Source organism: Oncorhynchus kisutch, linkage group LG4 (genome assembly GCF_002021735.2).
Source record: "Oncorhynchus kisutch isolate 150728-3 linkage group LG4, Okis_V2, whole genome shotgun sequence".
NCBI classification, from domain to species: Eukaryota; Metazoa; Chordata; class Actinopteri; order Salmoniformes; family Salmonidae; genus Oncorhynchus; species Oncorhynchus kisutch.
This window is the reverse complement of record NC_034177.2, coordinates 69093490-69120230: the sequence shown is the minus strand read 5'-3', so window position 1 is coordinate 69120230 and position 26741 is coordinate 69093490. Positions and strand designations below refer to the sequence as shown.

The 26741-nt window shown below is 40.7% G+C and overlaps 2 protein-coding genes across 2 annotated transcripts in view; both read left to right on the top strand.

The window, feature by feature from the left end:
* slc24a3 (solute carrier family 24 member 3) overlaps positions 1-6945 on the top strand; it is a 93182-nt gene extending 86237 nt beyond the window's left edge. Inside the window, exons 12-17 of the mRNA XM_031823529.1 lie at positions 540-813; positions 1058-1224; positions 1316-1430; positions 2694-2806; positions 3608-3673; positions 3823-6945. Coding sequence (XP_031679389.1) covers positions 540-813; positions 1058-1224; positions 1316-1430; positions 2694-2806; positions 3608-3673; positions 3823-3972 — 885 coding nt within the window. The 3' untranslated portion in view covers positions 3973-6945. The remainder of the gene's footprint in view (positions 1-539; positions 814-1057; positions 1225-1315; positions 1431-2693; positions 2807-3607; positions 3674-3822) is intronic.
* Positions 6946-11427: 4482 nt separating this feature from the next.
* LOC109888787 (uncharacterized) lies at positions 11428-18834 on the top strand. The gene is made up of 4 exons (XM_020479960.2): positions 11428-12255; positions 12960-13186; positions 13316-13475; positions 15558-18834. Exons 1-4 carry the CDS (start codon positions 11961-11963, stop codon positions 15749-15751), a joined length of 876 nt encoding a protein of 291 aa, XP_020335549.1. The 5' UTR covers positions 11428-11960; the 3' UTR covers positions 15752-18834.
* Positions 18835-26741: the final 7907 nt, after the last annotated feature.

The window sequence follows — 26741 nt, the reverse complement described above, 5'->3', positions numbered from 1 at the left end:
CTCACCATGGCCTCATGCATGCTCATCACTGAGGTAGGACCACACACACACACACACACACACACACACACACACACACACACACACACACACACCTCGCCATGGCCTCATGCATGCTCATCACTGAGGTAGGACCCCACAGACACAAACACACACACGCACACACTTTCCCATGGCCTTCTGCACACGTGGGTATTTCTGTTTGCTGTGTGGGTATGAAGAAATGATATTCTTACAGCATACTTATGCTGTACAAACATGTTCAGAAAATGGCATGTGTTTGTACAGTATAGGCTATGACTAGAGACCTGTCATATGACATGGATTTTAACCTTTATTTAAGCCTTTTCCAGAAATGGGAATTAGACCAAAAAATGAAAGCAATTTTCTGAGGGTGGTGCTGGTGGTGCTATCTGACATTAAAAGAAAAGGGGATAGTTTGATGAAAAAGCTTTAAATAAAGTTTAAAATCCAGGTCATGTGACATGATTAACCAAAACACAGGGCCTTAGCTATGACGTGTGCATGCATTTGTGCAGAGACAGCGTCTGATTAGCACCCGGCCGTTCACAAACGGAGACTCGGAGATCACGGTGAAAGTCGGCGGTAGGCGGGGCCTGGAGAATGGACTGGGCGGGCCCGAAAGGGGTGTCAATGGTCGCCGTGGTCACCATGGAGAGGACGACAGGGGAGGGGTGGAGTCTGGCAACGAGACGGAAAATGAGAACGAAGACAATGAGAATAATGAGAATGATGAGGAAGAGGAGGAGGAGGAAGAAGGGGAGGGACCTTTCGTACCCTTTCATGCCCCAGGTATAATTTTTTTAATAACATTAAAGGGTTTCAAACCATTTTCAGTCTCTCTGAGCTCTCTTTATTATGTTGGTCAGCCACATTCACACCCACCTACAGGTATTTTTACATTTCCTCAATAAAAGCATCACACAATGTAATCTAAGCAAAGAACACATTGAAACTACATCTCTTCTTCCTTTCTCTATCTTTCTCTCTCTCTCTCTCTCTCTCTCTCTCTCTCTCTCTCTCTCTCTCTCTCTAGCTGGGTGCTGTAATAAGATCAAGTGGCTGTTGGCCTGGCCTCTGTGCCTGCTCTTGTTCTTCACGGTGCCTAACTGTGCCACCCCTCGCTGGGAGAGATGGTTCATGGTCTCCTTCGTCAACTCCACCCTCTGGATTGCTGGCTTTTCCTATGTCATGGTCTGGATGGTGAGGACACAGACACAGAGACAGAGACAGAGACAGAGACAGAGACAGAGACAGACAGACAGACAGACTGATGTGTGTCTATTCCCTTCAGGTGACAGTGATCGGGTTTACTCTGGGTATCCCGGATGTTATCATGGGCATCACCTTCCTGGCAGCTGGCACCAGTGTCCCTGATTGCATGGCCAGTCTTATAGTGGCACGGCAAGGTGAGGACGCACAGACTACTTTCTCTACCAGGCTGTTTGCATTGCTGCTCACCTGCCCCATGAACCAACACCCAGGAATCAAACAGCTCCATACGGTCTGTGTACCTGGTCAACAGAGAGGGGAAAGAGAGAAGGGATGAGGCAGTCTGGGTGTCACCCAGGTCCCCTCCCAACCTCTGTGACAGAGTCGTGTGGCAGTGACAGAAGAAAACACAGTGTGGTTCCTTCCTCCATTTTTTAAATCTGTGTTAATTCCCACTCCCCCTGTCAAATATTCATCAGTCTGTCTGAGAGGGGGAAATAGGAACCACATTCCCTGACAGTCTGTTTGTTGTTGTTGTGTTTGTTGTTTGTGGCAACCTGAATACCTCAGCAAGTTGGAATTCTTTATTGATGTTACAGATGTTTACCAACATCTCTCTCTCTGCCTCCCTCCTTCTTCTGTCTTTTGATTTATATTTCTCAGCCTATGACTCATCTCTCTCTCTCTCTGCCTCCCTCTTTCTTCTGTCTTTTGATTTATATTTCTCAGCCTATGACTCATCTCTCTCTCTCTCTGCCTCCCTCTCCCTCCTTCTTCTGTCTTTTGATTTATATTTCTCAGCCTATGACTCATCTCTCTCTCTCTCTGCCTCCCTCTTTCTTCTGTCTTTTGATTTATATTTCTCAGCCTATGACTCATCTCTCTCTCTCTCTGCCTCCCTCTCCCTCCTTCTTCTGTCTTTTGATTTATATTTCTCAGCCTATGACTCATCTCTCTCTCTCTCTGCCTCCCTCTCCCTCCTTCTTCTGTCTTTTGATTTATATTTCTCAGCCTATGACTCATCTCTCTCTCTCTCTGCCTCCCTCTTTCTTCTGTCTTTTGATTTATATTTCTCAGCCTATGACTCATCTCTCTCTCTCTCTGCCTCCCTCTCCCTCCTTCTTCTGTCTTTTGATTTATATTTCTCAGCCTATGACTCATCTCTCTCTCTCTCTGCCTCCCTCTTTCTTCTGTCTTTTGATTTATATTTCTCAGCCTATGACTCATCTCTCTCTCTCTCTGCCTCCCTCTCCCTCCTTCTTCTGTCTTTTGATTTATATTTCTCAGCCTATGACTCATCTCTCTCTCTCTCTGCCTCCCTCTCCCTCCTTCTTCTGTCTTTTGATTTATATTTCTCAGCCTATGACTCATCTCTCTCTCTCTCTGCCTCCCTCCTTCTTCTGTCTTTTGATTTATATTTCTCAGCCTATGACTCATCTCTCTCTTTCTCTCTCTCTCAGGTCTCGGGGACATGGCTGTGTCTAACTCTATAGGCAGTAATGTGTTTGATATCCTTATTGGACTGGGACTACCCTGGGCCCTGCAGACCCTAGCCATCAACTACGGCTCCTACGTAAGTAGCAAACATCATTTCTCCTAACCCTGACTGTGTACGGTCTTTAGTAAACCTCTACTAGCAATACACAATCAAAACTGGCATGTACAACCCCTATGACACTTAGACATGCTCGGGCCTATTCTGAAAAGGTCATTTTGATGTTGCTTTATCATGTGAGAGATGACACAATTGATCTTCTGTCCAGAGCCCTCTCTGCTCATGTCACATGGTACCAATGGTATGTAGGTTTATATACAATATTAGTCATGTCATGCTAACATAGCCATTGGAGCATGTGTTATTTGTGATCTCTGTAGATAAACATATCTTCCAGCTTGGCATGGGAGGGAGATGGTCCTAACAGCTGAAAGAGGGAGGAGAAAAGTAGCTGTCGGCAGTCCAAGTGAAATATAGAGCTGAGTGCACCTGCAGCCCATAACCCCACTAGATCAAACACACGTGGGGGTGCTGTGAAGGAATGCCTACATACAGCTTTGCTTCTTTTGGAGTGTGACATGATTATTCTGAATGAAGGCTTTGACTGTGTGTTAGAGAATCGAGCTGTGTATTGAGGGTGTAGAAGAGGATACACAGAAAACAGCTGATGCACTGTATTCATTTCAGAAGGGCTCAAATTCAAAAGAGATGGCGTCCTTCTAATGCATCGGTTTGGTCGTGTAAAGTTGGTGTTGTTTTTCAAACTGTTATTCTCTTTTGGAAATAGCAGGTGTACACTTTACACTGGTGCAAAAGTGTTGTAAATCAGTTCCCAACCCCGTGGTCTATCCTCTTCTGTTTAACCCGTTATTCTCTTAGATTCAACTGAACAGCAAAGGGCTCATCTTCTCTGTGGGACTTCTGTTGGGGTCTGTGTTCCTCACGGTGAGTGACCTTTTAGTACTTTTTAAAATAATCCAATGTACTTGTGTTTTGTATTTTATACAGTTTATGCACAATTGAATTTGAATTGAGCAACTATAGATATAATTTCTTCATCTCTTCCCAACTCTCTCTCTCTCTCTCTCTCTCAGGTCCTGGGGGTACATCTGAACGGGTGGAAACTGGACCGTCGTCTGGGCCTGGTGTGTCTGTTCATGTACTCCATCTTTCTCTGCTTCTCCATCCTCATAGAGTACAACATCTTCACTTTCGTCAACCTGCCCACCTGCAGAGACCGCTGAGGCTCGCTTCTCTCTCCTCTTTCTCCTCTCTGTCGCCCCCTGTCTGTATGCGGCTCAGATCTTTTTTTTTATTATTCAAAGCATTCGTTTTTGAATTTCGTCTCTTTTCTTTATGGTCAGTGTAATATGGAGCAGCCCTGGTAGGTGGGGTTGTTTTTAAACAGGAGAGGAGATGATTGGGCACACACATGCGGGAGCACAAACTGACTTGTAAAAAGCTCTCACGAGGACTCGTGAACAAAGCTATTTTTGTCGACTACTGCCTGCTTTGATGTGAAGATTGTTTTTGTTTGGGATTTTTTTTGTAAAGGTGATTGAAACTGCGTTATATTCTACAGTGTGATCTTGATTATATTTTATAATGTAATGTGTTTAATAGCTGCTAACTGGCTTAGACGATAGCCGGCCTGAAGAAAATTGATAGTCTACTGGAATAGTGTTGTTCTTTGAACAATATTAGCAATGATTCTTATGGTTGATCATGTCAATGGAAATCATTTAAGGTGAAAGTGCCAGGGGACTTGATGTAAATAGTTGACGGAGGACATTTAGCTGGATGACACCCCAGACTTCTCATCATGATCTGTGGGCATTACCCCCACCCCCCACCCCCCCAATCTACACACACACACAGACACTGTTGTTGAGCAGCAGTATGTACACAAAGATACTTTTTAAACATCGCTTAAGCAGCTTTTAATGATTCTGTCCCTTTTGATTTAATGTATAGAGTCGATTTCAGGAGAGGACAGGATAAATGGAGTGCGTTTGGTTGGAATAGGCAACAGCAATATGAGGTCAGATATGCTATACTGTTGGAAAGTGAAAGGTATTTCTAAAAGATAATGAAATGTGTTGAATTAGGGGTTTTGTACATTTTTACCCTTTGTAAATACACCCAGACGACAGATATTTTATTTCTTAACTTATTGAACATTATTTATGCATATTTGGAGGGGGGGGGGGTGTCTGCATTTTAAATCCAAACCAACCCATATTGGTCTCAAAGATTAGTTCATTTTGGAGATACTGTCTGCAGAGCTTAGTGACACCAATACTCCTTGGCATGTTGTGAGACTCAAGTCAAAAGTCACTTTTAGGAAAAACATCCTTTCAACACTCTTTTGACTCTTGCAAGAGAGGAATTTCTACTTAAGTTATTCTGAACATTTACTTTATGATGGACTTAATTGAGATGGTAACAATTTATGGAAGAAAATGTATTGTTCCTTAGCAAGTCAACCCTCTTCAGTGAGAATTTATTTACACTGAGGTATATTATTTGTGGTACCTATCCAAGGTGGGAGACTCTGTTTCAATGGCCACGAGTGTCCCTACTTGCTGATTGTTAGGACAATCTCCTGGTAAAATGAAGCAAGCGATTGTGAAAAAGAGTGAACTCCTTTTTTCCCACTCATGTAGCTCAAGAGAATGAGATGTGCTGCTACCTAGGGGCACAACCATGAACAACAGCACACTATTGGATTCCTACAGACTTTCTCCTATTCAAAGTCATTTTTACCAAATGTACATTGCCTGGAAGGCAGGGTGGCACACAGAGGAAATGAGGCGTATCTGTACTAATTACTCCTAGTGATATTATTCATAGGAGTAGAGATCATTGAGAATGACAGAGGCCTCTAGTGGCCAAACAGTCATATTAGCATCGGCAGCGTCATTGAGGGCTTCCACCATTTCAATATAGTCAACTGGGTGGGACTTCCAACTTCATTGGCTGATCCCTCCTTGTGACCCTGTTGGCATCATGTCCACCCGGGTCATCAGGAGGGATCAGCCAATCCTGAAGAAGAAAATGTACTACTTAAACATGGAGATGCGCTCATGTTGTCACAGATGCTATAATGGCACATATACAAACATTAGTCCTCGATCTATCTCTATGGTAGGGATGCACTTTGAATAAAGCATCTGAACTTTGACCTGACCTGGTGTTGGTTGGGCTGTGGTAATTTGTGTTTTGTAAATGCACAATGTTTAGAGGTTGTGGTACATTTAAATCACTGCTTTTATGTCCTTTACGCCTTTAGTTTAAAGGGAATATATCAGACATTATCTGTCAACCTACAGGGGATTCTGAGAGACTGTTGCTCAAGGCAAGCCAACCAGCAAAGCACCATAATTACATTGGCCCTACAGAAAGTATTATATTTCTCTCTCTATCCTCTCCTGAAAGCAGGGGAACACTGTTAAAATACTGTTCAAATCTTGATGTTTCACCTGGTGGGTTTATTTCATAAATGCAAATAACACATTTATTGGAGAAGAAAAACGTTGTTTTACAAACTGCTCTGAATGACTTATCTTGTGAACACTCATTTCATGGACCAATAAGCACAACATCTCAAATGCATAAGTTTTAACGGAAAAAAAGTCTCAGAATGTACAAAGTTTTAGGGTTGCATTTATTTTTTAAAGGATGTTTGTTTGTTTTTGTTCATATCATATTTATCATATTTTCCTCGGGAGATTAGTATAGACAGAGCACAACTCTAGTGTCAAAGGAAAACAGGGTTTATCATTAAAATGTCAAATTATTTATAATGCAATAATTATGAGCTTTACAATGTAAATATGTTGTTTGTTTGAAGGCACATATGACAGTTTTCTAGATGGTACATACACGTACACAGTAGCACATCTATCTGTCAGTAGAGGAACATCTTTCTTGTAGGACAGACTAAGGCTAAATGGTTTACACAAATCTGCACTGGAAGCTTGTTATGAAAATATCTACCAGCCTATAAGTTAAAGGCTCCCAACTATCTTTTTTTTTGCAAATATCATACAAATATCCCCATGCAGCATTCAATATACAGGTATTTATGTTGAGAAAAAACAACTATTACATCTATTGTAACTGAAATGTTAACCAGTGACAAGTTCATCATTGACCATAATAGCATGGACAATATGGTCAGATGTCATGTGTTGCTGTTAATTTATCCCTGTATTACAGCTTCTACAGTACGTTTGAGGATTATGTTCTAAAAACATATACTATACGATCATGTGCTTGAAATGAACCAAACTATTGCCAAGAGCTCATCTGCAGATATGAGTGTCTTGAAGAAATGAATATTTTAATAATTGGTGATATAAACATGGTGATATATTGCTGATGTACATAGATATACATACATGTAAATGTATTTATATATTTAGTCAACCTATCTGTCGAATATATTTTCATAGATGTGATCCTACGTCCCCCTTGTTACCCTCCTTAGTCTTTGTTTTGTGGTTGAGATTTTATTGATATCACTGTATCCTTTGTTAACTCGCATGGATATATTTTAATATAATACATTATTTATGGTAATTATAATGTAATTTAATCATAGTTATATACAGTACCAGTCAAGTTTGGACACCTACTCCTTCCAGGGTTTTTCTTTATTTTTACTATTTTCTACATTGTAGAATAAAAGTGAAGACATCGAAACTATGAAATAACACATATGGAATCATGTAGTAACCACACAAAAAAAGAGTTAAACAAATCAAAATATATTTTGTATTTGAGATCCTTCAAAGTAACCACCCTTTGCCTTGATGGCAGTTTTGTCTTGGCATTCTCTCAACCAGCTTCATGAGGTAGTCATCTGGAATGTAGAGAAACCCTTGAATGAGTAGGTGTGTCCAAACTTTTGACTGGTACTGTGTGTATATATATATATATATATATATATATATATATATATACATATATTTATATATTAAAGATGGACTAGTCGCAGCTGTTAAACTGGATTTCCTAGATGACTGCATTGTTGCTGATAGGATTGCTGAGTTTAATGACGTAATGTTAATCAAATGGTCCAAGGTATGCCTCCTGAACAGGGAGATCTAGACAGAATGGTTTACTTTGTGTTCTAATGTTTCAGATGTTTAGAATAATTTTGCTACTTGAGCATAAATAAAGTAATTTTTGCTTAAGGTAATGCATGTATCCTTGTGTTGCTTTGAATCCATACTAGCTCCAGAAAAGCTGTTTTTGTTCAACAAAATCCATTATGTACCTTTAGATGTAACCGAGAAAGGTACAGAGAGAAATTCACTAAAACTGTATTTTCATGAGTCAATTACCTGATGTATAATTAAGCAATACGGCCCGAGGAGGTGTGGTATATGGACAGTATGCCACAATTAAGGGCTGTTCTTAGGTGCAACGTGGAGTGCCTGGATACAGCCCGTAGCTGTTGTGTATATTGGCCATATTCCACAAACCACAAAGATGCCTTATTGCTATTATAAACTAGTTACCAATGTAATTAGACCAGTAAAAAATGTTTTTAAATGGTCATACCCATGGTATATGGTCTGATATACCATGGCTTTCAGACAATCAGCATTCAGGACTTGAATCACGTGGTTTATAATTTCACAATACATACTGCCTCCTGTATTGTGTACAGAGTTTTGGGGCATTCACAACTTTTGGAGCACACATTGGACAAATTAGCACAAAATAGTGACCATCACTCTAGTCTGCAAAAATACAAAAATGCAGAATAGTATGTTGCTACTCCCACACTCAAGTAGATGTTCCCCCAAGTAATCAGTCTCAGCATATTATAATGTATTCAACATTCCATCAGAGCGATGTGAAAGCATTATAGAACATTGCATCAACTAGTCCAAGCCAGGGGTGTCAGTCGGGCTCACTTGGGCCGACGATGTCTCATAGGGATTTTCTTGAAGCTCTATGTTCCTAGAGTTGGAAAATGTGTGCTAGTCCCATCATTTTTCCCATAGGGATTTGACCCTTTAATAACAAACCATGTCCGCATACAACAAGTTATTGCTCACGTATTTCCTTTATTGATAGATCATTGAAAAGCTTAGAATCACAGCTATCAATCAAATACATTTCTGGAATTTGACCTCTAGAGTACATCTCAGAATTACAACAGCTCAATAGGTGTGAGATCCGGTGACTGCTGGTCACTCCATTATAGACAGAATACCAGCTGACTGCTTCTTCTCTAAATAGTTATTGCATAGTTTGGAGCTGTGCTTTGGGTCATTGTCCTGTTGTAGGAGGAAATTGGCTCCAATTAAGCGCCATCCACAGGGTATGGCATGTCATTGCCTTCCTTCTTCAAGATCCATTTTACCCTGTAAATATCTCCCACTTTACCACCACCAAAGCACCCCAAGATCATCACATTGCCTCCAACATGCTTGACAGATGGCGTCAACCACTCCTCCAGCATCTTTTCATTTTTTCTGCATCTCACGAATGTTCTTCTTTGTGATCCGAACACCTCAAACTAAGATTTGTCTGTCCATAACACTTTCTTCCAATCTTCCTCTGTCCAGTGTCTGTGTTCTTTTGCACATCTCAATCTTTCTTCTTATTGGCCAGTCTGAGATATTGCTTTTTCTTTGCAACTCTGCCTTAAAGGCCAGCATCCTGGAGTATCCTCTTCACTGTTGACGTTTAGACTGGTATTTTGCGGGTACTATTTAATGAAGCTGCCAGTTGAGGACTTGTGAGGCGTCTGTTTCTCAAACTAGACACTAATGTACTTGTCCTCTTGCTCAGTTGTGCACTGGGGCCTCCCACTCCTCTTTCTATTCTGGTTAGACACCGTTTGCACTGTTCTGTGAAGGGAGTAGTACACAGCGTTGTACGAGATCTTCAGTTTCTGGGCAATTTCTCGCATGGAATAGCCTTAATTTCTCAGAACAAGAATAGACTGACGAGTTTCAGAAGAAAGTTATTTGTTTCTGGCCATTTTTAGCCTGTAACCGAACCCACAAATGCTGAAGCTCCAGATACTCAACTTGTCTAAAGAAGGCCAGTTTTATTGCTTCTTTAAATCAGCACAATGGTTTTAAGCTGTGCTAACATAATTGCAAAAGGGTTTTCTAATGATCAATTAGCCTTTTAAAATTATAACTTGGATTAGTTATCACAACGTGCCATTGGAACCCAGGAGTGGTGTTTGCTGATAATGGGCCTCCATACGCCTATGTAGATATTCCATAAAAAATTTGCCGTTTCCAGCTACAATAGCTACAATTTACAACATTCTACAACATTCTATAACATAAATCACGCTTCACCATCTAAAGTTCGACTGACAAATCTGAGTTTGGCGGATGCCAGGAGAATGCTACCTGCCTGAATGCACAGTGTCAACTGTAACGTTTGGTGGAGGATAAAAAATGGTCTGGGGTTGTTTTTCATGGTCAGGGCCAGGCCTCTTAATTCCAGTGAAGGGAAATCTTAACGCTACAGCATACAATGACATAGAGGCAACAGTTTGGGGGAAGGCCCTTTCCTGTTTCAGCATGACAATGCCCCCGTGCACAAAGCAAGGTCAGTACAGAAATAGTTTGTCAAGATCAGTGTGGAAGAACTTGACTGACCCGCACAGAGCCCTAACCTGGGGCAGCTATGTTTTTGGATTGTAACTTTGGTTATAGAGGCACCACATTTCACACACAGCTAGAACAGGATTTTAAAAAGATTTGTAGATATAGGGCATCACAGGATATACATATTAACCACACAGAAACCTTTTTCCAATATTGCCACCAGACAACTCAATGGCGTCTTATTGGATAAATTTAGCATGACCATACCTGTATGAAATATAAATGTAGTAGGCTCAATGATGTATTGGTGGTGATGTAGAATACACAACCAAATGAGCCATGTGTGTCAGATATGTAAAGATGATAAATTATTCACATAATTTAATCAATCTTCAAACGTTAAATGTATTTGTACATTTAAATAGTCATGGATGTGGGCAGATTAAAATGATAATCAATGTTATCCTTTAACTGTTTTCATCATGGGGACGATAAACATGCCCCATTCTTTCCATTACAATGTAGTAAAATGCAATGTTGGGACTGTTGAGGCCAATGATATTTATTTTAGTATTCTAGTAACTGGCCCATGGTAAAAATACATCTTAAATAAGACTGACTATGTGTGATGGTTTGCTGCTCTCATTAAGATATCAGGTTAAAACGTATTGTCATTCTTATGGAATTTTACAAGTTTCTAGTCCCCTGTTTTATGAAAACAGTTAATGCGATAACATTGAATACAATTTTTATCAGCTCACATCCATGACTATTCAATTGTACATATCCATTTCACATGTTTAAGATGAGGCCCGAGTCCACGACTTGGAATTCCGTGTTGGATGACCGTTCAAAACGACTTTTCCCAATCGGAGCTCATTTTTTTTTCCAGAGTTCCCAGTTGTCTTGAACGCATTGAAGTCGGAAGTCAGAGATTTTCAAGTTCCCAGTTGTTTTGAACGCTACAAAATATGCAGTCAATCCGTAGGAAATTATTGTTTTGTTGGTGCTATTGGGAAATGTAGTTATTCCGGCCTTCCCAACGTGGGGTCTCGATTAATCTGGCCCGGGGTACACCAAGCTATGGCCCGGCACGTCTTCAGGCCTTCTCAAATTGGACGGTAATCTTCGTAGCTTGGTATGTTGTCAACAAGGTAGCATGGTGCATTGTCCAGAAACATACAAGTATTGTATAAAATATGTTTGAATTTTCAAACTAGTTTTAATTGGGAATGCCATTAAAGCAATCACTTTAACATGAGAAAACACAGTATCTTACTCATTGCTACACGATTTTAATTACATCACTTTTGTTTTGAGCCGACTACGCCGTCGGACTGAACGGGGCATCTGGCTCACGCCCGAGAGGAAGCCCGGTTCCAAATCGAATGCAATCAACTTTCAGCCGCTGCACGGGCGCCCGGGTAGGATGAATCGAGCTCCCTCAATGTTCTCGCAACATTACTGTGACGTTGTTGCAACGTGATATCGTGCTATGGCTGTGGACTGTTTGATAACCACTTCCGTTTTTCACTCACTAGTCCACATTTGCGTTTACCTTGAACGATAGAAAGACATTGTAGAAAGGTTTTTGTTGGTTTAAACTAAACGGTGAGGAGGTCGACTGTTTGAGGAATTTTATGGAGCATAATAATGGAGATACTTCTAGCTGGGCGATGCAGCGACGTATGGAAGGTTTGGTCAACAAACACATGGCAGACATAGCCCTAGAAACACTCCAGCAGAGACTTTCAGCTGTGTCCGACGAAATGAACAATCTTGCGGAACATGTCTCGAGACGCTCGGAGGATATTCCCAAAGATGATATTTCAAGACGACCTGATGTCAACTTTGACGTTGAGTCCCTGAGTGCGACGTTTAGCACGGGTGGTGTTGGGGAAAAGTTGTTGATGCCAGGTACCTCGTCATCAGCAGGTAACGTTTTACCCTGATTAAATGTAGTTCTAATATTACCGAATCTTCACTTTGTTTTGTATCTAGCCTACTTGGAAGTAACAAGCAGCGATAAAAACGAAGAATTGCATTAATTATTCAGCTGTGTGACCAATCAGATTCGCAGGATTAATAAAAATCGATCTCAGGCTAAATGTTTTAATTGCTACAGTTTGTACGCCAGAATGTGATATAACCAAATATGTTTGTTTGTACTGGACGTTACAGGTTTGCCTATACAAAACGTCACCATCGATTTTTCAACTAATCTGGTGTTGCCGACACTCAATTCTCGATTCTGGAAAACATTAGTCTTATAAATGTCCAGTTGCAGGTGGTTCTACAAACGCCAGATAACTCTGAAAGATAATAAATCCATGTTTTGAACCGCGCAAAGAGGTTCCTGACATTAACTGCTGCACGTCTAGCATTTCTCAGCATCTTTACAGGAACTAGTCGTAGCAACAAAAGAAAAGTTGAATGAAGAGTTAGCTACAGTTGCCAATTACGTTTACACTCTTGTTTTAGAGTGATGGGAGAAATGACTAACTACACCAGGTCTGTTACTGTTCTAAATTGTGACACAATATGACAAATCAACAAACTAACTGACCAACACAACTTTTTGGGGCCCTTACCTTGACCCTGGTGTCATCCCAAATCTGTTCCTATCCACTGTTCCTCAGAGACGGCTGCCCAGCGTAAGATCATCTCCTTGCTGGTGGAGATCAAGGAGGAGCAGCAGAGACAGTGGGCAGTGTTGAGGGAGCTGCAGGCCAGGGTTCAGGGCCAGAGCTTTACGGAGGTAGAAGAGGAGGTGGAGGCTCTAGACATCGACATCCCGCTGAGGACCATGGAGCAGCTAGATGACACAGAGAGGCACCTGGAGGATGCCGGAGCACAGAAGAGAATGGTAGGTAGACCGAGTGACCCGATAGGGCTTGAACCAGCAACAAGCACACTACCTACTGTGGTATTATACTGTTACATTATGGTAAGTGATTGTGTTATTAATATTAATATATATATATATATATGACAGGTGTCTCACCTGTCACGGATGGGCGGGGCCACAGTGGATGATGCAGTGCGAAGGCTCATGCAGGCTGTGCTATCTTTCGCTGTGGGCTCTGAGCTCAACTGGGTGGGCCGCGGCCAGAAAAGGAGCTTCAGAAACACCCGCCTCCAAGGGGTTCTCTTCCGTAAGACTCTATAAAAGATATATGTACACTACCGTTCAAAAGTTTGGGGTCACTTAGAAATGTCCTTGTTTTTAAAGAAAAGGTAATTTTTTTGTCCATTTAAAAATAACATCAATTGATCAGAAATACAGTGTAGACATTGTTAATGTTGTAAATGACTATTGTAGCTGGAAACGGCAGATTTTTTATGGAATATCTACATAGGCGTACGGAGGCCCATTATCAGCAACCATCACTCCTGTGTTCCAATGGCACATTGTGCTAGCTATTTTAAAAAGCTAATTGATCTTTAGAAAACCCTTTTTAGAAAACCCTTTTGCTGTTGTTAGCACAACTGAAAACTGTTGTTCTGATTTAAAGAAGCAATAAAACCTTTAGACTAGTTGAGTTTATGGAGCATCAGCATTTGGGGGTTTGATTACAGACTCAAAATGGCCAGATTCCAAGACTTTCTTCTGGAACTCGTCAGTTGATTCTTGTTCTGAGAAATGAAGGCTATTCCATGTGAGAAATTGCCAGGAAACTGAAGATCTCATACAACGCTGTGTACTACTCCCTTCACAGAACAGAGCAAACGGGCTCTAACCAGAATAGAAAGGAGTGGGAGGCCCCGGTGCACAACTGAGCAAGTACATTAGTGTCTAGTTTGTCCACAAGTCCTCAACTGGCAGCTTCATTAAATAGTACCCGCAAAACACCAGTCTCAATGTCAACAGTGAAGAGGCGACTCCGGGATGCTGGCCTTCTAGGCAGAGTTCCTCTGTCCAGTGTCTGTTCTTTTGCCCATCATAATATTTTATTTTTATTGGCCAGTCTGAGATATGGCTTTTTCTTTGCAACTCTGCCTAGAAGGCCAGCATCCCAGAGTCGCGTTTTCACTGTTGACGTTGAGACTGGTGTTTTGTGGGGTACTATTTAATGAAGCTGCAGTTTCCAGCTACAATAGTCATTTAAAACTTTAACAATGTCTATTTCTGATCAATTTGATGTTATTTTAATAGACAAAAAAGGACATTCTAAGTGACACCAAACTTTTGAACAGTAGTGTGTATATTTATATTTTGTTGCTTAATTCCATTTAGTTTTAACATTCACTTTTCTCTGTTTTGTTTTTCCAGCTTTCAGTTAAAAAAAAAATCTGTTTTTCACTCCCAAAGTCACATTTAAAAAATATATATATATTTTTTTTAGATGCAAAGAAATTTCACAAATTAACTTTTAACAAGGCACACCTGTTAATTGAAATGCATTCCAGGTGACTAACTCATGAAGCTGGTTGAGACAATTCCAAGAGTGTGCAAAGCTGTCAAGGCAAGGGGTGGCTACTTTGAAGAATATAAAATATATTTTGATTTGTTTAACACTTTTTTGGTTACTATATGATTTCATAGTTTTGATGCCTTCACTATTATTCTACAACGTAGAAAATAGAAGGTGTGTGCCAAATTTGACTGGTACTATATATATAATTGGACCCTTTTAATGCAAGTGAGCACCAGCAAGAGACTGTTTGGTTAGCAATGTTTCTGTAGAGCTTGTGATTGCAGAGTTTGCAGAACAAATGGCAACTGGATTGTTGCAAATAGTCATGATATAATTAGGCCAGGTAGGCATAGGCTACTTTGTTGTTAACATTTAATTGAGAAGGTTTTAGGTAAAGCCTTTCCATCTACCAGAAGACTAGTCATTACATTAGCATCATTAACGGCTGAACAAAATGGTAGACAAATGCGCGCACACAGACGGGCATTTCTGTGCCATTGCCTCTTCAGAAAGTTGAAGGAAAATATCAATCACTGATTTGTTTTTTATTAATGTCTTGTGATAATCTTAGGAAAATTCATGATTGTTCAATACATTTTTTTAAAAATATTGTTCAATTTTTTGGTTTCTGGATTCCGTGATTCTGGCTCATTCTCCACAATGCAGACGTTATAGGTCCATACTATCATACCTGGGAGGGATGGATGGATCATTAGAAGGATTCCGATCAGTCTCCATACAGACAAAAAGAGACATTTGGAAAGTAAACCTCGGAAGTTAATTTGGATGCAGCACTGACCTCTACTTCTGTCACTTTAGGTGCTCTGAAAAGAACCCCTGTGGGCAAAGAGGCCACACATCATCAGTTTGCAGACGTGGTGAAGAAATGGCTGCGGTACACCCCATTCAGACAGGGAGGGAGTGGTCGACGGCTTTACAAACCACCTGTCGAGTTCCTGTGTCCAAATGAATGTGTAGGTCTGCCTACACATCTGCCTACACATCCACAGTAACGCTCAACCAGCTTACCGTAAAACTTCAATTACATAGCCCGGGCATTTATGTGCTTAAATCACTGAACACAACAGGTGCTTATTAGAGACAGGCATTTATTTCCTTAATGCATAGAGTTTTGTTTTTTTACCTTTTATTTAACTACGCAAATCATTTTTACAATGACGGCCAAACCCGGACGACGCTGGGCCAAATGTGCTCCGCCCTATCACATCACGACCGGATGTGATACAGCCTGGAATCAAACCAGGGACTGTAGTGATGCCTCTTGCACTGAGATGCAGTGCCTTAGACCGCTGCGCCACTCGGGATCCCAATTAGCAGTTTCTTATTTACATAGTTAATTGTTTAATTTCAGCATTCATTTCCATCATTTGAATAAATTTCAGCATTTCCTGCACTGTTATCATTTGCGCACACATTTTTTTTTGCCTTAGTATACCTCTATTCCTTGACAGAATACAGTCGTGGCCAAAAGTTAAGAATGACACAAATATTAATTTCCACAAAGTTTGCTGCTTCAGTGTCTTTAAGTATTTTTGTCAGACGTTACTATGGAATACTGAAGTATAATTACAAGCATTTCATAAGTGTCAAAGGCTTTTATTGACAATTACATGAAGTTGATGTAAAGAGTCAATATTTGCATTGTTGACCCTTCTTTTTCAAGACCTCTGCAATTCGCCCTGGCATGCTGTCAATTAACTTCTGGGCCACATCTTGACTGATGGCAGCCCATTTTTGCATAATCAATGCTTGGAGTTTGTCAGAATTTGTGTGGTTTTGTTTGTCTACCCGCCTCTTGAGGATTGACCACAAGTTCTCAATGGGATTAAGGTTTGTTTCCTGGCCATGGACCCAAAATATTGATGTTTTGTTCCCCGAGCCACTTAGTTATCACTTTTTCCTTATGGCAAGGTGCTCCATCATACTGGAAAAGGCATTTTTCATCACCAAACTGTTCCTGCATGGTTGGGAGAAGTTGCTCTCTGAGGATGTGTTGGTACCATCCATGGCTGTGTCCGTAGGCATAATTGTGAGTGAGCCCACTCCCTTGGCTGAGAAGCAACCCCACACATGAATGGTCCCAGGATGCTTTACTGTTGGAATGACACAGGACTGATGGTAGCGCTCACCTTGTCTTCTACGGACAAGCTTTTTTTCCAGATGCCCCAAACAATCGGAAAGGGGATACATCAGAGAAAATGACTTTACCCCAGTCCTCAGCAGTCCAATCCCTGTACCTTTTGCAGAATATCAGTCTGTCCCTGATGTTTTTCCTGGAGAGAAGTGGCTTCTTTGCTGCCCTTCTGGACACCAGGCAATCCTCCAAAAGTCTTCGCCTCACTGTGCGTGCAGATGCACTCACACCTGCCTGCTGCTGATACTGGTGGTACCCCGATCCTGCAGCTGAATCAACTTTAGGAGACGGTCCTGGTGCTCGCTGGACTTTCTTGGGCACCCTGAAGCCTGCTTCACAACAATTGAACCGCTCTCCTTGAAGTTCTTGATGATCTGATAAATGGTTGATTTAGGTGCAATCTTACTGGCAGCAATATCCTTGCCTGTGAAGCCCTTTTTGTGCAAAGCAATGATGACATCACGTGTTTCCTTGCAGGTAACGCACAGTTGAGAGGGAAAAACAATGATTCCAAGCACCACCCTCCTTTTGAAGCTTCCAGTCTGTTTTTCTAACTCAATCAGCATGACAGAGTGATCTCCAGCCTTGTCCTCGTCAAGACTCATACCTGTGTTAATGAGAGAATCACTGACATGATGTCAGCTGGTCCTTTTGTGGCAGGGCTGAAATGTAATGAATTTGTTTGTGGGGATTCAGTTCATTTGCATGGCAAAGAGGGACTTCGCAGTTAATTTCAATTCATCTGTTCACTCTTCATAACATTCTGGAGTATATGCAAATTGCCATCATACAAACTGAGGCAGCAGACTTTGTGAAAATGTAATATTTGTGTCATTCTCAAAACTTTTGGCCACGACTAATTGTTCTCTGATGGCATATTCAGTTCTTACGTTCGCCACTAGAGGGCAATCAACATTTCTGGAGGTCTACTCCTGAAGTTGACTGTTTGTGTCCTTGCCAGTTAGCTAGCAGCTGTTTCTTACCAGCGATTAAAAATGTATGATTACCATTTTTAAAAGTCATTAAAGAATGATGTAATGTAACAAATCCAACAAATCCTCAAATATTTATGGTAACCTCCATAAACAATTACATTTAAACCCAGTGTTGTATTTTAAACAGGTGTTTATTTGCTGAAATATGTCTTTGCCCTGCTATTTAAAGGGACAGGCGGCTATTTGAGACTCAGCTTTTAATTGAAGATTTACGGTATTTAAATATATTCCAGTGTTTTAAAATGTATGTATTTCTCTAAGTTTGTTACATTCCGTAAAATAAGACATAAATGATACATGCAGGTTGGGCCCATATTACTTCATACACGGCCGAACCTGTGATCTACGTAACTTGGACCCCTGCATGAATCATGCATTGATATAAATTGAGGATTTCTACTCAAAGTCCAGTTTCTCACACAGTTCTCAAGATTCTGCCCACACTGCACAGTCTCCAATAGACACACCCCATGAAGCTCCTCACCATCACAGATCTGTCTGGTATGGTGTGCTATCCCTGTTAATACCTGTGTAATTAATTCAAACCAAATATGCTGCAAAACCTGTTGATAAAAGTTGTATTGCATTTAATGCTTTGAAGGTACTGATTAGTAAGCTTTCCTGCAGATTTCGTCTAATTCTTATAATGAGAGTATTGGCAAATATATAGTTAACCCAATTGGCCTGCATGGCTCATAATATGCCATGGACATTACAGTTTGAAGTAGGCATGTGTTTTCATCCTCATGAAAACCCAGGCTTCCAGGTTATTCAAATCACCACCTTTCTGCACATTGTCACTCAGTGTTATGATTGAATATCAGAGACGCGAAAGCAATTTACTATATGTTAGTCATATAAATGTCCATATAAGCTTTCTTGTAACAGACATAATACATTGTAAATGTCCATAAATACATTTTTGAAAATACATATTTCTCATTCATTCCTGTTTCCTTGTTTTTGTAATGAAAACGTGGAGTCTTTCGCTAGAAAACAATACAATCCCAACAAAGCGGGGTGAACGACCCTGGCCGGAGCAATGGCATCAGCAATGTTTTTTAAAATAGTGTTGGTAAGAATGAGTGGACGAAGGTGTTAAAGAATAATGGAGCTAAAAGTTGGAAATTAACATCAGTTTATTGTTGGAGTGCGGTTCATCAAACTTTTTGGCTGACCTGTATGGAGTGAGATTTGTTTATTTTACAAGTATGTCTTCCAGGATCTGTGTGTATATTCAAGATAACTCACAAATAAATTAACGATTCAACAACGCACAAATATAACTACAATTTGAACGATTTGTGAGCAAATGATCAGAAATCCTTAACATTTACAACTGGAACGTGCATTTGCACATTCAAAAAGTGCTTCTACATTTTGTATTCTACAGAATTGGGGAAAAAGTACTCAATTGTCATACTTGAGTAAAAGTAAAGATCCCTTAATAGAAAATGACTCAAGTGAAAGTCACCCAGTAAAATACTACTTGAGTAAAAGTCTAAAAGTATTTGGGTTTTAAATATAATTAAATATCAAAAGAAAATGGAATTGCTAAAATGTACTTAAGTATCAAAAGTAAAATTATTAATAATTTCAAATTAGATTGCACAATTTTTATATTTTATTAACGATAGCCAGGGTCACACTACAACGCTCAGACATAATTTACAAACTAAGCATTTGTGTTAAGTGAGTGCCAGGTCAGAGGCAGTAGGGATGACCATTCTCTCCCGTTCTCTTGATAAGTATGTGAATTGGACCATTTCACTGTCAAAATGTAACCAGTACTTTTGGGTGTCAGGGAAAATGTATCGAGTAAAAAGTACATTATTTTCTTTAGGAATGTAGTGAAGTGACTTAAGTAGTACTTTAAAAAATGACTTAAGTAGTACTTTAAATAATTTTTTGTTAAATTTAGTTAAAGATTTTTAGTTAAAGTTTACAATATTGCCTGTCGATGTTTAATGAACTAAAATATGAACGCAACATGCAACAATTTCAAAGATTTTACTTAGTCACAGTTCATATAAGGAAATCAGTCAATTAAAATAAATTCATTAGGCCCTAATCTAATCTCTGGATTTCACACAACTGGGAATGCAGATATGCATCTGTTGGTTACAGATACAGTTGAAATCGGAGGTTTACATACACCTTAGCCAAATGCATTTAAACTCAGTTTTTAACAATTCCTGGTATTTAATCCTAGTAAGAATTCCCCGTCTTAGGTCAATTAGGATCACCACTTTATTTTAAGAATGTGAAATATCAGAATAATATTAGAGAGAGTGATTTATTTCAGCTTTTATTTCTTTCATCACATTCCCTGTGGGTCAGAAGTTTACATACACTCAATTGGTATTTGGTAGCTTTGCCTTTAAATTGTTTAACTTGGGTAAAATATTTCCGGTAGCCTTCCACAAGCTTCCCACAATAAGTTGGGTGAATTTTGGCCCATTCCTCCTGACAGAGCTGGTGTAACTGAGTCAGGTTTGTAGGCCTCATTGCCTGCACATGCTTTTTCAGTTCTTCCCACAAATGTTCTATAGGATTGAGAACGGGACTTTGTGATGGCCACTCCAATTTCCGTGACTTTGTTGTCCTTAAGCCATTTTGCCACAACTTTGGAAGTATGGGAAGTATGCTTGGGGTCATTGTCCATTTGGAAGACCCATTTGTAACCAAGCTTTAACTTCCTGACTGATGTCTTGATGTTGCTTCAATATATCCGCATAATTTTCCTACCTCATGATGCCATCAATTTTGTGAGGTGCACCAGTCCCACCTGCAGCAAAGCACCCTCACAACATGATGCTGCCACCCCCGTGCTTCACGGTTGGGATGGTGTCTTCAGCTTGCAAGCCTCCCCCTTTTTCCTCCAAACATAACGATGGTCATTATGGCCAAACAGTTCTATTTTTGTGTCATCAGACCAGAGGACATTTCTCCAAAAGGTACCATCTTTGTCCCCGTGTGCAGTTGGAAAGTGTAGTCAGGCTTTTTTATGGCGGTTTTGGAGCAGTGGCTTCTTCCTTGCAAGGCGGCCTTTCAAGTTATGTCGATATAGGACTTGTTTTTCTGTGGATATAGATACTTTTGTACCTGTTTCCTCCAGCATATTCACAAGGTCCTTTGCTGCTGTTCTGGGATTGATTTGCACTTTTCGCACCAAAGTACGTTCATCTCTAGGAGATAGAACGCGTCTCCTTCCTGAGCGGTATGACATCTGCGTGGTCCCATGGTGTTTATGCTTGCGTACTATTGTTTGTACAGATGAACGTGGTACCTTCAGGCGTTTGGAAATTGCTCCCAAGGATGAACCAGACTTGTGGAGGTCTACAATTTTTTTCCGTAGTTCTTGGCGGATTTCTGTTGATTTTCCTATGATGTCAAGCAATAGGCTAATTGACATAATTTGAGTCAATCAGAAGCTTCTAAAGCCATGACATAATTTCTGTAATTTTCCAAGCTGTTTAAAGGTTAGTGTATGTTAACTTCTGACCCACTGGAATTGTGATACAGTGAATTCTAAGTTAAATAATCTGTCTGTAAACAATTGTTGGAAAACTTACTTGTGTCATACACAAAGTAGATGTCCTAAACGACTTGCCAAAACTATAGTATGTTAACAAGAAATTTGTGGAGTGGTTGAAAAACGAGTTTTAATGACTCCAACCTAAGTGTATGTAAACTTCCGACAACTGTACCTTACCATGATAAAACATGAGGTGATGGCGGCGGATGATTGTCACGACAATGGGCCTCAGAATCTCGTCACAGTATCTATGTGCATTCAAATTGCCATCGATAAAATGCAGTTGTGTTTGTGTCCGTAGCTTATGTCTGCTCATACCATGACCCCACCGCGATCACCAGCTCACAGGACTGCCACTGACTACACCCCTCAAACTCAACTGTGGACCTCGAAGCCAGTTCCACTGATTTATACCTGGGACACTATGTGGGTGCAGTTAATTATCAGGTAGAACTGAAAACCAGCAGGCTCCGGACCTCATAGAGTAAGATTTGAATAACCCTGCCCTAGACACTGTTGTGCATGAAAAGGGGAGTCATTTCTGAGATACTGGATCCGGTGTGCCTGGCAATGACGATCATACCGCACTCAAAGTCGCGTTGAAGACTAACTGTATGTAATCGAATGCCTCGATGCCTGTCTGCCTGCTTTATTTAGCAAGCCACTGCCATGTGACTCTGTCTGTATGAGCGATACATTTTCTTGAACCTAATACCTAATAAACTGTCCGGTGAGTGTACATACAGTGCATTCGGAAAGTATTCAGACCCCTTCACTTTTTCCTCATTTTGTTATATTACTAATTTTATTGGTCACACACATGGTTAGTAGAAGTTATTGAAAGTGAGGCGAAGTGCTTGTGCTTCTAGTTCCGACAGTGCAGAAATATCTAACGTAATCTAACAACTCCACAACAACTTCCTAATACACACAAATCTAAGTAAAATAATGGAATAAGAATATATACATATAAATATATGGATGAGCAATGACAGAGCGCATAGGCAAGATGCAAAAGATGGTATAAAATACAGTATATACATATGAGATGAGTAATGCAAGATATGTAAACCGTATTAAAGTGGCATTAAGTAAATGTCTCACTAGTCACTTTAATAAGTAGCCAATGATTTCAAGTCTATATGAAGGCAGCAGCCTCTCTGTGTTAATGATGGCTGTTTACCAGTCTGATGGCCTTGAGATAGAAGCTATTTTTCAGTCTCTCTGTCCCAGCTTTGATGCACCTGTACTGACCTCGCCTTCTGGATGGTAGCGGGGTGAACAGGCAGTGGCTCGGGTGGTTGATGTCCTTGATGATCTTTTTGTCCTTCCTGTGACATTGGGTGCTGTAGGTGTCCTGGAAGGCAGGTAGTTTGCCCCCCGTTGATGTGTTGTGCTGACCGCACCTCCCTTGGAGAGCCCTGCAGTTGTGGGTGGTGCAGTTGCCGTACCAGGCGGCGATACAGCTCGACAGGATGCTCTCAATTGTGCATCTGTAAAAGTTTGTGAGGGTCTTAGGTGATAAGCCAAATTTCTTCAGCCTCCTGAGGTTGAAGAGGCGCTGTTGCGCCTTTTTCACCACACTGTCTGTATGGCTGGACCATTTCAGTTTGTCTGTGATGTGTAGACCGAGGAACTTAACTTTCCACCTTCTCCGCTGCTGTCCCGTCGATGTGGATAGGGGCGTGCTCCCTCTGCTGTTTCCTGAAGTCAACAATCATCTCCTTTGTTTTGTTTGCGTTTAGTGAGAAGTTGTTTTCCTGACACCACACTCCGAGTGCCCTCAACCCCTCCCTGTAGGCTGTCTCGACGTTGTAAGAACCAATTGCACAGGGCGGGGTTGAACCCCAAGGCCTCAAGCTTAATGATGAGCTTGGAGGGTACTATGGTGTTGAATGCTGAGCTATAGTCAATGAATAGCATTCTTACATAGGTATTCCTCTTGTCCAGATGGGATAGGGCAGTGTTCAGTGTAATGGCGATTGCATCGTCTGTGGACCTATTGGGGCACTAAGCAAAATTAAGTGGGTCTAGGGTGACAGGTAAGGTGGAGGTGATATGATCCTTGACTAGTCTCTCAAAGCACTTCGTGATGACAGAAGTGAGTACTTCGAGGCGATAGTCATTTAGTTCAGTTACCTTTGCCTTCTTGAGCAAAGGAACAATGGTGGCCATCTTGAAGAATGTGGGGACAGCAGACTGGGATAGGGAGAGATTGAATATGTCCGTAAATACACCAGCCAATATATAGAATACTGCCTTATTCTTATTCTATAAAATTTGTTTCCCTCATCAATCTACACACAAAACCCCAGAATGACAAAATTGAAAAATAGGTTTTTAGAAATGTTTTCAAATGTATGAAAAATTAAAAACAGATATACCTTACGTACATAAGTATTCCGACCCTTTACTCAGTACTTTGTTGAAGCACCTTTGGCAGCGGTTACAGCCTCGAGTATTCTTGGGTATGACGCTACAAGCTTGGCACATGTGTATTTGGGAAGTTTCTCCCATTATTCTCTGCAGATCCTCTCAAGCTCTCTCAGGTTAGATTGGGAGCGTTGCTGCACAGCTATTTTCAGGTCTGGGCTCTGGCTGGGCCACTCAAGGACATTCAAGGACATTCAGAGACTTGTCCCGAAGCCACTCCTGCATTGTCTTGGCTGTGTGCTTAGGGTCATTGTCCTGTTGGAAGGAGAACCTTTGCCCCAGTCTGAAGTCCTGAGAGCTCTGGAGCAGATTTTTATCAAGGATCTCTCTGTACTTTGCCCCATTCATCTTTCCCTCGATCCTGACTAGTCTCCCAGTCCCTGCCACTGAAAAACATTCCCACAGCATGATGCTGCCACCACCATGCTTCACCGTAGGGACGGTACCAGGTTTCCTCCAGATGTGACGCTTTGCATTCAGGTCAAAGAGTTTAATCTTGGTTTCATCAAACCAGATAATCTGGTTTCTCATGGTCTGTGAGTTCTTTAGGTGCCTTTTGGCAAACTCCAAGCGGACTGTCATGCTTTTTACTAAGTCGTCGCTTCTGTCTGGCCACTACCATAAAGGCCTGATTGGTGGAGTGCTTCAGAGACCTTCTGGAAGGTTCTCCCATCTCTACTGAGGAACTCTGGAGCTCTGTCAGAGTGACCATCGGGTTCTTGGTCACCTCCCACCTCCCCGATACATCTAAATATTTTTTTTTATATTAGATGAGGGTTGTTGACATTAGCAGCCTGTATTCAATTGAGAGAGATGCTATGCTACTGGCTTCATGCCATGAATATGCATAGCCATCTTGAGACAACTCCGATATAAAAGTGTTTTTCTTAAAGTTGCATGTCACATAATGTCACATGTCCTACTTATGTCAGTACACTAGTAACAACTTAAGCATTGCAAAAATTGTATTTGTTCAAATAAACCTCACATAGCAAATAAGCCATACTTATTTTTGCTGACCAAATTCGACATTGTCTCATTGACGTCAATACAAAAATTCCTTACTTGTTCAGTTTTCTGCTGAGTTGGGCCTAACCCTAACCCTCTCTCTTCCTCTTCTTCTCTGTCTGATTGAGGTATAAAATAGCAAGTACCCTTGCCTAAGTAATTCCAGAACGTGGCTAGAATGGATACAGCTTTTGTGAAATTAAAGTCAAAAGTTAGATGAATTTTTTGCATTTTAGCTAACCTTAACCTAATTATCGTAACATGCTACAAAAAGTAAAATGTCTGACAAGAACGATGTATTCCATAGAATCAAAACCGCAATTCCAGGTGAAGACATGTGACGTGAAAGGCAACAGGGATTACATTTCGGCCGTGCCAACGGATCACTGAGATACGCTACGATATGGAGTTTTCACATGACTGGGAATACAGATATGCATATGTTGGTCACAGATACATTTTTTTTTTATGGGCCTCAGGACCCCTGTATATAGCCCTCGCTATTGTTATTTTACTGCTGCTCTTTAATTATTTGTTACTTTTTTTTAAATAATGTTTTTTATATTTTTCTTAACTGCATTGTTGTTTAAGGGCTTGTAAAGTAAGCATTTCACTGTAAGGCGCATGTTGTAGTCAGCGCATGTGACAAATACAATTTGATTTGATTGGATCTTGTCACAGTATTTCTGTGCAATCAAATTGCTATTGATAAAATGCAATTGTGTTCGTTGTCGCTTATACCTTTCACCATGGGGTACTCTGTTCACAACATTGACATCAGCAAATCGCTCAATTTATACACGTGGTCTGCGGTTGTGAGGCCAGTTGGACGCACTGCCAAATTCTCTAAAACGATGTTGGATGTGGTTTATACAAGAGATATTAACATTAAATTATCTGGCAACTGCTCTGTTGGACATTCCTGCAGTCAGCATGCCAATTGCATGCTCCCTCAAAACTTGAGACATCTGTGGCATTGTGTTGTGTGACAAAACTACACATTTTAGTGGCCTTTTATTGTCCCCAGCACAAGGTGCATTTGTGTAATGATCATGCCGTTTAATCAGCTTCTTGATATGCGACACCTGTCAGGTGGATGGATTATCTTGGCAACGGAGAAATTCTCACTAATATGGATGTTAACAAATTTGTGCACAACATTTTTATAGAAATAAGCTTTTTGTGCATGAGGAACATTTCTGGGATCTTTAATTTCATCTCACGGGACCAACACTTTACATGTTGCGTTGATATTTTTGTTCCGTTTTTTTAATGAAGTTACAACCTTCTCTTTCTGTCTGTTGTAACGCATATTGCAGTTGCACAAGCAAAACACATTCCTTACACGGGGCAAAAACAATCATCGTTTTGTCTGATGATGTAGGCTAATCTTTATAGTTGTTGCCAAATCGTAGCTATTGTTGCCCAGTGCCACATTTATGGCATATACGCTGATATCATGGCAGAGTAAATAACTAACACGGCAGCTTAGAACATGAAATCAATAGACTGCCTGTTTGATTCGTGCTTATGTTTGCAATGCTGAGAACTGTTCGTACGAACATGTTGATAGTGTATTTTGTGTAAAACATGTGAATAACTTATCCCCTCATGAAAAAAGAACATGAAATCGTTGTTATGCGTAATGAGGCATGGATTGCAATAGCTAAAAACAGTTTTGTGGACAACATCAAGTTTGTAGGAAATCGCACTTTTGCTTAGTAGCTTACTGAGGGAAGGCAATAGTTCGAACAGTTTTCTACAACATGAAGTTCTGTGACGAGACAAAGGCAATCAAGTACGTGGGCGGCAGCGGAGCACAGTACGGCAGCCACGTAAAAAAAAGAAGCATGCACATGCGCAGAAATAGCGTT